At 33.9% G+C, this 15,910-nt stretch overlaps 1 protein-coding gene across 1 annotated transcript in view; it reads left to right on the top strand.

Moving 5' to 3' along the window:
- Positions 1-15,910, top strand: part of LOC126744870 (NADP-dependent malic enzyme) — a 131,825-nt gene that overhangs the window by 34,780 nt on the left and 81,135 nt on the right. Inside the window, exon 3 of the mRNA XM_050452437.1 lies at positions 10,933-11,273. Within this exon, the coding sequence (XP_050308394.1) occupies positions 10,933-11,273 (341 nt within the window). The remainder of the gene's footprint in view (positions 1-10,932; positions 11,274-15,910) is intronic.

Raw genomic sequence — 15,910 nt, 5'->3', positions numbered from 1 at the left:
CGCGCGTATTTGATGACCAACGTAACAACAATTGTTTTGGAAAAATGCACATTTGTTTGGGTTTAATTTTAGATTAAATTTACGACAGGTACTAAACACACTTTTTAGATTTTCAAGGTGGTGACCTACTGAGCATCCAATAACAATTAGGTCATCCATATATAAAAATGCCTTTTCGGGGGTTATTCCCGCAAAAGCGATACTCATCATTCGCTGAAAACTATTTGGACTAACTTTCAAACCGAATGGCAGCCTAGTAAATCTATAAGAACCTTGATTTGTGCTAAAAGTTGTTATATCCCTGGAATTTTCTTCCAAGGGTATTTGATGAAATCCCGATTTAAGATCTAATGTAGAAAAATATTTGGCTCTTCCCAATTGATCTAAAATTTCAGAAATTGACTTAATCGGAAATTTATCAGCACAAAGTTTTCTGTTAATCTGGCGAAAATCGACTACCAGACGCCATTTTTTCTCACCGTCTTTGGATTTTTTAGGAACCAATAATATTGGGCTATTATATTCAGCATACGATGGCTCAATAATATTGTCTTTAAGCATTTTATTTACCTGCGCATTAACTTCGTCTGTCTGTGAGTACGGTGTCCTGTAATTTTTTATGTAAACTGGAGAGTCATCAGTAAGTCTTAGTTTTTGTTCGTAAAAATTATTAGTTGTCAGTAAATCTGATTCTAGTGCAAAAATATCACAGTACTCTTGGCATAAATTAATCACATCATTTTGTAAATATTCCGCTATACCTTGTGTATTTAATTCTCTTAATAATAGATCGTTTCTGTTTTGCTGAGTTGTAATATTTTTGTTTTGAACACAAAGAATGTTGTAGTTGGTTAAATCTGAATGACTTATTTTGGGGTTTTTTAAGGTTACACTATCAAAATTTGTATTTAAAATCCTTATAAATGGGCTCTGACTGGACACTATAGATCCGGCGACAAAAACTCCTGAAGCGATCTCTTTATTTACAATGACTGCGTCGGTTTTTTAGCGAGTTTAGTCTTCTTACCACTTCGCACCTAGGTGGTATTATTAAAACATCTTCCTCCGGACTATTTAAAATTGGTATGAAAATATCGCCTCTTCTGCTTTTTACCATCATGGTCCAATTACTATAGTCCAGTAGACATTGGTATTTTGTGATAAAATCTCGCCCTAAAATTCCGTCGGCTGGAATTGGAAAATCGTGGCTTACAATATGAAACATGCTGGTAAAAGTACAGTCTTGTATAAAAATATTTGTTTTTGTAGTTCCAATAGAGTTTGTGTAGCCTTCAGTCACGCCTTTTATTTTGCAAATGTTAGACCTATCAACGATTTGTTCAGGGTCTATTTTCGTTCTTTTGAAAATAGAAACGTCCGCTCCAGTATCAACCAGCAAGGTAACTGTTTGATATCCTGTCATTGCTGTTTGGACTGCTACAAAATTTGATAGTGCTAGGTCCATACTATAAATTTTTAGGAGTGCCCCAAAGGACCTTGTTGGGGTTCCTGTGAGTTTTCCTGATGGTCACTCCCCGTATCCATCGCTCTAATATACCTATTTGGCCGTCTAAAGTAGCTGGGTCGACTATTGTAGCCGCTATTACCCCTTCGTTGGTTGTAATGTCTCTCATACTGACTGTGTTGGTATGTATTGGGGTCGTTTCGCATGGTATTCGGCCTGTGTGGGGGTCTTTGATCGTAGTGGCCTCTTCTAGGAAAATTATTTCTTGATCTACCCCTAAAGTTTTGTCTGTTTGTGTAAAATACTGATGCGCCGGGGGATGCCGGGTTATCAGCGCTGCAATTCACAAATTTCGCCAGAGCTTCTTGCGTGGTTTGGAAGTTTCCGGCTTCCATGATAATTTTTACTTTTTCCGACGCTGCATTGGTGCTTAGAGCTTTGACCGTTGTATTGGTTGTATAAGTCTCTGTGACTTGCTCCGGAACTCCTTCGTCTATATACGCCCTTTTAAGCTTTTGAGCCAGTCCCTCTATTTCAGAGAGGTATTTCTCATCGTTATGGCGTTGCTTTAACCCTAAAAGTTTTGATGACACGGACTGCGAACTTTCCAGTTTTATAGAATTTTTTATTTTCGCATGAATTAGATCCAATGTGTCGCTGTCCCCTACCAAATCTCTTGCCTTACCAATCAGTTTGGTTTTGACATAAGCCACAGCATTTACCTCATGCGTTTCAACATTTGCTTTAAGCAGTGTTAACGCATCAAGAAATGAGGTTAGCTTATCTCCCGAACCGTCAAATTCGCCAGCCAAGATTTTGCTAGCGAGATTAAAAAATTCCATCGTGTTCATAGGCATTTTAGTGATCAAATTTTGTGTCTTGTTCGTCACTGTATCTGTTTGTTGATTGTTAATGTCAGTAATTTCGTCTGTTAGATCTATTTCAACTAGCTCGTCCTTTATTTGGGGGTCTATTACCTTTACTATCGATATAGGGACCTTGTAATCAACAGCGAGAACTTGGTACGATCTAACAACTCTATCTCGGGAAGTGTTAAAAATAGGTTTAATAGAGTTATATTGATTTTCGTTTAAATTTGGATAAATTCCTGCTACTGTTTGTACAAATTCGTTATATAATGTTAATAAACTATCCCTGACCTGGTTTCTGACACTTTCTGATTTGGGCACATGTGACTTTAATACTCTTTTTGATTCCTTTATAATATCATCTTTCAAGTTTTATAGCTTGGCATAAACGTCCTCAAAACTTAATTTTACGGTTGACATAGACAAAATTTAATCTTAAATAATTCTGCTCTGTCTTATATTAAAAATTCATTCATTCGAATTAACCCATATGTTTAATTTAAATTAAATAAATAACTATATTGTTTCGTTAACATTAGCCTAAAATATGTTAATTTAATTAGTTACTCTATACGAAAATAAATAGCTACCTATTATTTACCATATCACTAACACTACTCGGTAGTAATAAGATCCTATCCCATAAAATAAATAGTATATTATCTCTTTGATGTTAATTAAAAAAAATGCATATAAAATATGGTCGTTTGACGCCTGTAACGAAATACTACTCTAATCTAATATGTGCCTGTCTAAGAAAAAAAAAACTGACCTCTGCTAAACTAAATAGTATACTTTAAAATGCTTTGCAATGTCATTTAAGTGAATGTCCTCATAGAATCTAACGTTTACACCTTTTTTGAAACTATTAAATTGTCCTTGTGTCAGCGACTTGGTAAAATACTACCGTTTATTATTCCTCGGAAGTAAATGGGAAACTGCGTGGAAACTGCCATAACAGTTTGTGCCCAGAAACCGAGATCCAAAAGGTTGACAAAACAAATATTGGTACATACCAGATATCGCCTGCTTATATTTTTTTTTAATTCTCGTTCTTACACATCTGGCTGTAAGCTTTAGGCGTCCTCCGTAGACGTCCTTTGTCCCTGTGGTGCCCTCAGATATATGCTTCTGCCTATATCTCGTTTCAGACTCCTTCGGTACATTTTTCGCACATTGAGGACAGTCAGTATTATTACGCACACGGCTATGATGTACAGTACGATGCGGATGTCATTAGGGACGCTCATTTTATCTTCCTCAACGATAAAGTTCGAGTTAACCACTCCCGTACTTGTAACGTCACTTTCCTTCGAAACGGATTCTCCCATATTTACGAAGTTTAAAAAATAGGGATTCTCACTTTTCTACCGAAATAGCGCGTTACTTTTAGGTAAAGAAAAAAAAATTAATTTTTTTTTCATTTTACGGGACTGGCAGGATCGCCATGTAAGAAAGTAGACTCGTCTCAGGTTTAGAATCGACTATATTGATCAGATAGAAAATACATATACATTTCGTTAACAATAATATTAATTGGTCTTGATCTATTAACCTACATCAGTGTTGCGACCTAGATTTGACGTTGGGTTATATTTGTTGATACTAAATAGTTTACATAAAGGTAGCACCACACCTAGACTATTTCTTAATTTATTTTGAAATTGTCGGTAATTTCTTTTCCCCACCCTGAAAATTTCGTTATTGTGTCTTTTATAATAAACAAGATATAAAGGGTTTTATAAATCGGCCTTTTTTCTTTTTTTCTCTATGTATCCGCTGCTATTTCGTGTTCAAAGAAGTAGATGACAGATTATTTTTAGACATTTGGAGTTTAGAGGGGTTTTGAGTGAAGGCGTGAGGAACACGCGACTTGTTGTTTCGTGTTAAGTGCACTCCGCCCGAGATCCACTATGAGTCTCGCGCGGGTAGCCGCTTTTGTGCTACACTGTGGAGGTGGAATTAACAACAACCCTGAACATGAGATTAGGGTTTTTATTCACTTCTCTACAACTTTTCTGACTAAAACTAAATTAACAAAAACACAGAGAATTTCTCGAGATGAACAAACGTGACCGACTGACTTGCACTCTCTTGACCATTGACGTCTACGTGACATCGGCAAGGAGAAGAGACGGCAAGACGGCTAAAACGGAATAAGCACTTGCTTGCGTTGGCGACGACTTGGTAGGGTGGCGCTGCTAGGCAGTGGCGCCACAGATACTTGATTGCGCAACTCTCCCGATTTTTTTGAAGTAAAGGATTCCAAATATACAGCCTCAATTTATCTTTCCTTAATTTTTAATGGCATGATGTTTCGTCTTGGATTTGCGACTTCTTCAGATGGCTGTTCAAATACAAATGATTAAATTAACATTTTTTGAAAATTAGAACAAAATAGAACCTACGATACAAACAAAGTAAGATACATAATTACAGAACTTTAAACATTTAACAACAAACACAAAGTTGACCAGAGGTATAAAACGTTCAATATAGGTCTTGACAGTTAAAGAAATCCAAAAAAAACTTAAAATTAAACTATAGTATCAGTATCGACATCTATCAGTCATGTACTGGTAGGGTTGAGAGAAACTAAAGTTCAATTTTACGACTTTAATTTATAAAAACAAAGTGAAGGAAGTTAATGCTACTTGTTACAAAGGATGAATGACATGTGCGTCTTAAACGATCTATCTGATTAATGTCAAAATCATATTTATCTATTAGGTCCATGGATCAAATGATAGACTATTTTTATTTAGTACAGCCCTGTTTATAAGGATTGATTTTGAGGGTTAAATTAGTGCAGGATTATCTCTAGGATTAAAATGTTAGTTGAATGGGTTTTATCAGTTTAGACGAAGAATTATAGGACATAACCTCTAAATTTTTAAAAGTGTTATTGTTTAAAAATAATAAAAATAAACTAATAAATTTTTTTTAAAGCTTATGCTTGTCGTTCTTTTCCTCTTCTACTTTATTTTCGTATATAAAAATAAAAACCTGCTTTAACATCCAATAAAATGTCAAAATTGTCATTTTTACACGAAAAAAAAACTACCCTATTTAGCTACTACAAATTTAGCATCAAATTTGGGTATCAAATTTTAGTGCGCAGCCATTTACACCGAAAAAATAGTCCACATGACGTCATTTGATTTAAGTATTAAATATTAGGTACACACGTTGTAAACGTAGCTATTGACCACACTTTGACTGTTGTTTAATAACAATCTACTCAAAAATAAATTTATTTATCCTTGCTCTTCGGATTGCTTTGCAGAATGTTTTTGAAACACTAATAACAATAACACCCATTTTCATAGTCGTTGGTCGAGCGAATCGCCAGCGCGTTGTCAACGGGCGCCAGCGTGTTCGATATCAAGTTCATATCATAGTGAAACTTCTGCGAATTGCCAAGTGGAGGGATCTCCGGCGCATACAGCAACTATTCATCCTAAATATATTGAATTGTTTTATGAGAATCTTGGGGTACCGATGTTTATGTAGTTTAAGAAACGCATTTTAGCTAAAGAATTCGAAGTTGTGCGTTAAAAATGTCTCAAATAATTGCCTATACAGCTGAAGAAAAAGAGATTCTCAAACAATTAATAATAAAATACCCCATTATTGAAGAAAAAAAAACTGACGCAACATCCATAAAGAAAAAAACGGAAGCATGGCATCGTGTAATGCATGAATTTAATGCGTATTCCCGAAATACGAAGGTATGCTATACAGAGTAGTCTATTTATATTGTAATATGTCTGCTATTGTCTGTATTGAGTATTTATTTTAAATATTTTATAGCGATCTGTAACGCAATTAAAAAGATGTTGGGACAAAATTAAACGAATTCGAAAATCTGAAGTGGCTGAAGAGAGGAGGCACCAGATGGGTACAGGCGGAGGTCCACCTATACCAGAGAAGAAAAATCAAGTTGACGTTGCTGTGCCGCATTTATCATATGAAATTCAGCATACACTTGACAACGATGGGCCATATCTTAATATTGAGAAAAATGTTGCAACTACATCTTCGTTGTCGGAAGAAACGCAAAATAGTTATGCTACCTTGCAAAACACACGAGAAACAATAATCCCAATTATTTAGTCTGAAGCTGCCGAATTGAAGTTACAAGCTACTGAAGCCGAGCTAGAATATTTGAAAATTAAATTGAATCAAAATATCAATGAATAACTTACGTTTGTCGGAAATAGCATTACTATTTTTTTTTAAATGTAGAATGTCAGAAATAAGACTTTTATTTAACTTATTAAATCTTTTCTTATGCTAAATGTTAGGAATAAGAACGTTAACTTGGCATTTTTACCTTTTGAATATCTCGTTTTGTTATATAAATTGATGTACTACTAGTTTTGGGAAATTGGATTAAAAAATATTGTTTGCAGTTTGTGCCTTTGAATTTACATTTAATTTAACAACAAAATAAACAATATTTTCTTAGGTAGGTACATATTATATTATACATATAGTTCTTAGCGTAATTAATTCATTGTTGAAGTGACGTTGTATTAAAGTACGCCTAACACCAAATCCTAAACCTGCATTCAATGCGCGCCTATTAGGAATTTGTTAAAGCTCATTTACAGCATCGTGTTCAAAATCAATAATAAATTCATCATTTGTCATTTTTCCTATTATATAAAACTGCACAAGCAACTGTTATTGTGCAACATTTTTCTGGTTTGCTGTTTAACGTCCTTGCCAGGCACGGAAATCGGCGTTTCCATACGCCAAGTAATCTTTCTATAGCGTTTCTAGTTCTTATTTGAGAACGATTATATCTGTTTTCAGCAGCAGTAATAGGATTATCCAGTGGAGTCATAAGATATGGCAAACAGGGATATTCACTATCTCCTAAAAGATATCCTCTCAATATTCCGCGTTCAAATTTAGTCCTTACTGAACTAAAATTAAAAATAGTTGAGTCGTGTTTCCTTCCTGGCCATCTTCAATAATATCGAAAATTTGAAAATTTGGGCCACAAACAACTTGGACGTTTATTGAGAAGTAGCGTTTTCTATTTCTAAAGACTTCCGCAAAAGGTCCTCCAGGATTTTTGATCCGAACATGGGTGCAATCAATACATCCTGAAACTTCGGGAAATTGTGCAATATTATAAAACATCTGTCTTCTCTGATTAATTTCTTCCGCTGAAGGAAATCGGATGAACCGTTGACATTTTTCAGCAATTTGTCTGGATACGAAGTGAACACTTCTACAAACAGAAGGCTGTGAAATGCCCCTTAAGTCACCACACGCAATCTATAATTAAAATACGTTATTTATATGTATTTACATCACACTATATAAAACAAAATAGTACCTGAAAGTTACTTGTACTGTAGAAACGTAATGTTGCAAGAAGTGACAAGATAGGTGGTAATGGTAAACCTATATTGTTTACGAACTGCGGCCAATTTATCAAATGCATAATACAGTCCATCACTGTGTGCTTCTCAAAACGATAACGCATGTTAAACTCTTCATTTGAATAAAATTCCACAGGATTAGCTACATCTCTTATATATCTTTTTGGCAATCTGTTATATTCCATGTCATTAACAACATTAAAATCGACAATTACGGCATGTATTAAATTTAAATCACCTTCCATTATTAATTTTCTTGGTTCGCAAAAATGCAACTACTGCAAGGTGGCGAGTGGCTGGAGAAGGTAAAAGCTTCCTCCGGCGAATTGCTAAAAGTTATTTTAATGCGCATGTTACGTTTGGCGACGCGCCGTCTATGAAGTGGACAGTGGACTAAGCGCGATTTCCGCTGGATTTCCACTAGCGAATCGCCGGAGATTGAATATGAATATGGGTGTAAGTGTAACACCCTCATCCATAATTCTCTCCACTCCAATGATTTTTATACTTGTACCTATTCAATTCAGGTTGATATTTAGAATAAAATAATCAAAATATTCGTTTGCATGAGATTATAATTAACATAATAATACATTTTCAAAAGTCAATTATTAGTCAATTGTCACTTTAATCCTATGTTTGAATCTCTAAATGAAAATCTTAAAACCATCTTAAATTTCTTGGTGTAAACCACTATGGCCTAAATAAAAGCCGACAATTTAGTACTAGGTCTAAATTAGTCTTTCCGGTGTAAACTAAGCTAATGATTGGCCTTTATATAATGAAAATATGAAATATAGTTACCATCATGCCGAAAAAAAACTGGGACAATAAAATTTAGGTAGGGAATTGTCTCCTAGTCTATTACAGTAAATCGCATTCCTTGGGTATGGTATACATATTTATGCATTATGAATTTTTGGAGTCTTAATAATTACATATTTAAATAATAATATTGATACAAAACATTTTTATTTTTCGATATTTATTTTTATTTGGAATACATTTTATAAATAAACCAAAACTAACTAATATCTTTTTTGATAATATGGAATAACAAAAAATTATTAATACTTAGTAAGCGCACCGTCGTTATCAATTACAGCTTGCAAACGTCGTGGCATACTTAAAATTAAGTTTCTGGTATATTCTTCGGTTATTTGGTCCCATGCCTCATCTGTCTTTAGGCGTAATTCATTCTGATTTCTAGGTCTAAAGTTATCCTAATACATATATTTTGCCCTTTTACCCCAAACGTTTTCAATTGGGTTATTAGGGCTTTTCGAGGGCCACGGTAAAACTTAAATTCGTCTTTCGTCTAAAAGTCGAACGACAAAATTCGCACACGAATTAAAAAGTGCATTTTTGGACAGCATTCGAAATTTCATTCGCATCCGAACCTCAAATGTAGTGGCAACGTAACAAACTCGAGTACTATTGGAAACCATGTCAAACGGGATGAAGACGATAAAGATTTTTTAGTCTAACCTGAAATTTAAGTTTAAAAACATCAGGGAATTTTTAGGGTTTTTTCATGGCGTTTCTTGGATGGCGTGTTTTGAATTAACTTTTTTTTTAAGTTGGATTCAAAAAATAAAAAAAATTGCGGTTTTGTGTCGAGTAAGCAAAAGAAAGAACTAATTTCATTTATGGCAGAGCACACGAAATTAAAGTTTCAACCCAAGATTTTTCAGCTAAAACTGGACAAGCCATGTGGATAAAAGTAGCGGACAGATTACACAGTCTCCCTGGAGCACATAAAGAGCACATCAATTCCATCATAATCGGCTTGCTTATCTATTTAATTTAATAAATTGAGCATCCGAATACATTTCAAATGGGTCAAATGAAGAGTGCATCCTATTTCTTCTAGAATTTCAGTATCTTCCAGTGCATCGACGACGTTTATTTGCACAAGATTGTTTAACCTTGCCATTTGATTATAGTTGTTTTTGTTTCAATAAACAACAAAAAAAACACTAACACACACGAAAATACTGAAGGAACTCACACACATTTAAAAAAACAATGCTAATTTAAAATCAAAACAAGACAAGTGACAGAATCAAATTGAGAATCGCACACGAACTTTGAAATTTGAATGGTATATACCTATTCGAGACACCCCATGCGAAGAAATCCTCAAATTTCGTATGCGAATCAAATTCAAATGGTTTCAAAAATACGGCCCCTGGTCCTCTAAAACTAATCCAGGCCCAAGCGTTTATACTAAAACGTCCACTTTGATGTGTATATCTTTCATCACATCTGATATTAGAAGGTCTGTAAACGCGGATTTTGCCATTATTACACGATTGAAAGGTTTTTTTCATCTGAAAATAGTACCGTTTCCCATATGTTGTTTTGGTGTGCATATTGACGGGCAAATTGGCAAAAAAATCTTCTCTGTTTGTTTGCTTCAGTCAATAATATTTTATTTGTTGCACAGCAACTTTTAATTTCCGAATTTCTTATCCTACTACGAGCTGTATTAGCAGAACCAGGAATATGCGTGTCTTCTTTCGCCTTTATTGCTGTTTCAAACGGATTGTTTCTTAAAAAGCCAACTAACTCTCTATTTTAAATATCGTTTGAAATGTTTGGTCCACCAGAACCTGAATTTCTTATAATAGTTCTATATTCTGCAATTTTTGCCTTAGCTAAGGAAATGGTATTTTTACTAATGCCCAATTCTTCTGCGATTCTTCTTATAGGAACTCCACCCATCAGACGAGTGTATATTATCGCTTTTTGTTGAGGAGATAATGCGAGCATTTTGAAAGAACGATTTTGTTCACGCGGTTGTCACAAAATTAAATTACCTTTGACAACATCAAAATATATTATTCTAATAGACCAAGAGATTTGGAAGATTTTGCTGTCCCAGTTTTTTTTCGGCACGATAGTACATTTTAAGTTAAATTATAACTTATAGGTATTAAATGTTTTATTCCAATTATATTCAAATAAAAATAACAAAATATATACCACAGCGAAAGTTCGTGAAACTTTGCTGAGTGTAGTATTAAAAATTATTAATAAACTAAAAATTTAAATTATACCTAAACAGTTTTACAAAATACATAAACAAGATGTCTGAATCTGTTTCACTAGGTTTTAAAATTATAAGTCATAAAGATAGTATTCCAACAATCTTGGACATATTTATATGGTACATTATGTCATGTCTTATTTTTAGGGCCTGGCATTTACCCTTGAAGAACGCCAAGCCTTGGGCATTCATGGCCTCCAACCAGCCAGATTTAAAACGCAAGAAGAACAACTAGAACTTTGTAGAATATCGATCGAACGCTACCAAGAAGACTTGAATAAGTACCTGTATCTTACCGAGCTGCACGACCGAAACGAGAAACTGTTCTTCAGACTGCTTACGGAGAATATCGAGGGATTAATGCCCATAGTCTATACGCCTACCGTGGGGTTGGCTTGTCAAAAGTTCGGACTCATCTACAGAAGACCGAGGGGCCTGTTCATCACCATTAACGACATAGGACATGTCTTCGATGTCCTTAAAAACTGGTACATAGAAAGAGTTTTTGGTAATTTTTATTTGTCTTGATTTTGGAGGGGAGGTATAGCATTTTGTTTTGTTTTGTATTGTTGTTGGGTTTGTTGAATTTGTTTTTTGTTTTATTTAATAGTGGGCCACCCGAAAACAGTTTATCAAACTGGATATAGGAACGAGTTTGATAATTTTTACCTTAATAGAGATTTATTTCAAGTGTTTTCCTTGAAATGAAAATATCCAAAAAAAATCCTCTAAAAAATTAAATAGATAACTTACTTAGCGATTACGCAAACTCGTTTGCATAACTAGATCAAGCAATAAGTTATGAAAATTGAGATTATATTCATCTTATAATGTCTGGTTTTAGCACGGGTTATGGGGTTCGGTTGTTCGCACTAAGCGTCATTATTAAAAACAATAGTATTCCCAATATACATGTTTATTCTTCAACGAGAGTACATAATAATAATCATTATAACAAACAGTCCTGGGTTGCACTACTACCAGTTGAAATATATTGATTTAGTTGATATATTTTGACATATCTACTTTAGGTGGCCATGAAAGGTTATGACGCAACGGGGTTTTTTTTTATAATAGTGACCTAAAAATTCCTTAAAATGGAAAGAAATAGTTATTCAAATGAAGTTTTGATGAATCTATTTATTATTCATGGACAATGTGACAAAATTGTAGCAAGAACATAAAGAAAGTTCAACGAAATGTACACGCAATTTATAAAAAATGGATAAAAAAAAATTCGTGTGAATACAAAATAACTTTAAACAATTTGGTTCACAACTTAAAAATGATACAAGTTTACCGAAGCCGTCTGATGAGGACAACATCGTGAATGTTTTAGCCTACTTTCACGCATATCCACAATCTTCCATCCGGAGTACAGCAGATGATTTAGGCCTAACTTATTATTCTATGCAAAAAATTCTGGATAACAATAATATGCATCCCTTTAAATTTTCAAAAGTACATCAGCTGAATCCAAACTTTCTAAAAAAAAATAATATTAACAGATGAAGCAAAATTTGCTAGAGACGGTATTTTTAATAGAAAAAATCAACATTTTTGAGCTAAAAAAAATCCACATGCGGTTAAGGAAATGGGATTTCAAAAACTCTGGTTTAGGCGTTTGGGACCACGGGATCGGCCTGCGAGATCATCTGATCTTACACCACTTGATTTTTACTTTTGGGGTAATTTGAAGCAAATGGTATACAAGACCCCGGTAAACAGAACTACGTCAACGACTTATCAATTGCATTGGTCAATAGGATCCTTCTGAAATACAAGCAGCGACAACACATGCTGTACAACGCAGGATTTTGAAGTGCTTAGAAGTTGATGGCAATAGTTTTGAAATGTATTCTAAATTACTTATAATCTTAGGATAATTTAATCAAATCATTCTTGAATGAATTGAAGTTATGAAACAAATTGTATAAATTTATTTCGTATTCGCACAAGTTTTCTTTTATTCATTTTTTGTAAATTAGGGTACATTTCGTTGAACTTTCGCATGTTCTTGCTACAATTTTGTCACATTGTCCATGAATAATAAATAGATTCATCAAAACTTCATTTGAATAACTATTTTAAACTATTTTAAAGAAACGCCCACGTGTATTACTATTATTGATCAACTAAATGTAACTGTCAAACGTCAATAACATAGGATTGTTGCGTCATGACCTTTCATGGCCGCGTAAGGCAAACATGTCAAAATATTCCGAATTTTACAGAAACTTGTTTTTGTTTCAGAAATCTAACTACTTAGATATAGCTACATAATACCTCTTTAGACGGGGATTTTAATTTCCTTTGAGAATATGTTATAATATACATTTAAAAAAAATCATTTTTCACAATTTTTTGTATCTAGCGGCAAAATCACTAATTTTGATCAAACCTGTATAATGTAGAACAAATTTATATAGTGAAGACTAATGTACAATACTTCCGTAAATTACGCTCATAATTTCAATTTTCTGCGCGGTCCAGTGCAAGTTGCTACTATTTTTTGGTATACGCGGCAACGTTGCATCGCTAAAATGTTTAATCGTTAGATCACTAGCTAAAACCCATGATGCCAAATTTAAAAAAAAATCTATTTTCCGTTCTCTGTAAAGGCCTAAGATACCATCAACCATCAATCACCCTGTATATGACCTTTGTAGAAGTTGCTTAACATGATCGGAAAAAAATTAAGCTGACAATCAAGTATAACGTCCAGATTATGAGCAGAATTACAAAATGGTAATATTTGGTCATCTATTTTGATTTTAGTATTATTTTTTAAATATTCGTTTTCATTTTGATGGATTAAGTTGACGGCCGTGTTTAGTTCATGATTAATAGTTTCAATACAAGTAACAAAGTCTTTTGAAGAGAAGTGATAGTACATCTGGGTATCGTCAGCAAAAGCTTGTATCTTTCCGACATGAAGAGAGCTTATAAGTTCAGACGTGTAAATAGTAAAGAATAAATAAAGAATCTCCTGATAGTATGGCACTAGACTCCGAGTACACACCATTAACAAACACTTTTTGTGACCTATTAGAGAAATACGATGCGATGAGTGACAGTGAGTCGACGTCAAAACCGTAATAACTTAGGTTTGCTAACAAGAGTCGATGATTTATAGTGTCAAACACCTTGGAGTAATTTAATAGTATGAGAATACTTTTAAGTCTATGATCCAATGCCTTAATTATATCATCAGTTACCACAGCCAAGGCGGAGGATGCGGACCCCTTTTACGAAACCCGTTTTACAATAATTCTGAGATCATATCATTATCATTTAAATATGAATACATCTGGCTGTATAAAATTTTCTCCATTATTTTCGAAATGACGGGTAAAATTGCTGTAATACGCAAGTCATTAAAGGTCTCTGGTTTTTTTCATTTTGGTAAATGTGTTCCCATTGCCGTTTTCCAACTTTAAGGAAAATAATTTTGTTCTATGCAACTGTTAATAATATTCTGTTAATAATATATGTTAATACATTACGTGATTTTATCTGGGCCACAAGCATTATTTTTAATGTTTTGAATAATTTTATGAATGTCTTCTATAGTTTAAAGCAATTGTTTTTTGGGATAAAGAACAGCAAATAAAAGACATTATTTTTTTATATCTTTTGTTAGAGATAAATAAATGTTTTATTTTTGACGAATTTTAAACAACCATGTAAAACAAATAAGTCGAATTACGAATTACGAATTATACGAATTATAGAACCTAACAATTTAAACGTCACGTAAAGACTGAAAACTAAACTAAGACCAGAGCTATTCATGTTTTTTTCCTTGTCCGGCATTCTCGCCATTGTTTAGACTGCGATGTGGTTAAGGAGACCGCCAATCGATAAAGAGACATAAACAGTCCTGATGAAAGAGAATTATATTCGGCCTTGTTCACATTCGGCCACTCCTGACGTGGTTGCGACCCCGCAACTCCTTACAGTCTAGTGAGGTCCTAGGATGTCGTCCCCCTGGTCTACTTGCTCCATCATGCAACTTTGGACTGCTCCACGGTACACTAGACCACTCGGTTAGTAGTACACTGGACTACAGAATAGTACACTAGACTACTGATCTCATCATCGTGTAACATACTGAGCTACACTTTAGCACACTAAGCCAATGTAACATACTCAGTCACTATTGAGCCGTATCAAACATTCACGACCCTAGTTACTAAGCACACGGGGCTACTCTCTAAACAGAGCATTGACTAGGTCATGCTTGTATCAGTTCACTAGACTGGTGTGGTTCACTGGACCACGCAGTTAGAAGGCAAAAATGACACTTCCAACCATTCGGTTGGCCAGACCGACTTTCTATACTTGAGTAAACTGTACCCAATGATCAATCCGGAATCCCCTTTTCTAAATTCCCCTTTTTTTTACAACAAAAAAAAACAGGGACATTCTAGAACTAAATTCTAGTAACTATAAACTATAATTCTTAGTAAAACTAAACTTTAAACATATTAAATTTACAATCTAAAATGTAAACAAAGGGTGCTGATTCATTCTTTCACTATACTACCCAGCTATACTAACTAATAATCTAACATACGTGTTTACATTAACAAATCGCATTCTGTATTAACTTTTAAATCGTTTACGGTCTAAATAACCTAAGACGGTCGCTAGCGACGACGCACAGTGCTTCGAGTATATAGGACCTTGGGACAAAAATCAGTTACTTCTATTGGGCTAAGCGTAATGCTCCGAAACTTATGCAACTTTGCACAAATAAAAGGCCCTTTAATTGAAAGAATTTAAAGAATTTAATATCTAACGTTACAGGGAAATATGCGACCAATACATTGAGAGCTGGACAAATAAAAATGTTGCTTTTTAGTTTTCTTATAAAAAAATAACAGTAACTTGCCGATTTACCCTATGAAAATTAAATTCTTTACTTAACTTTTAATAACAACAATACAATTACATAACAAATTTAAAGTACACGATATCTATAACTTCCATAAGTGTAAAAGTTGATTTCTTTTTCGTAACCTTTAATATGCTGGTATTTCTTACGAGAGAAATTTAGTCCAAAAAAAACTATCACTATACATATAATGTATTTAAAACATTAATAAAAAGGTATATACAC

This window comes from Anthonomus grandis, chromosome 15 (assembly GCF_022605725.1).
Source record: "Anthonomus grandis grandis chromosome 15, icAntGran1.3, whole genome shotgun sequence".
Lineage (NCBI taxonomy): Eukaryota > Metazoa > Arthropoda > Insecta > Coleoptera > Curculionidae > Anthonomus > Anthonomus grandis.
The sequence above is the reverse complement of the archived record's forward strand: the minus strand, read 5'-3'. Positions and strand labels throughout refer to the sequence as shown.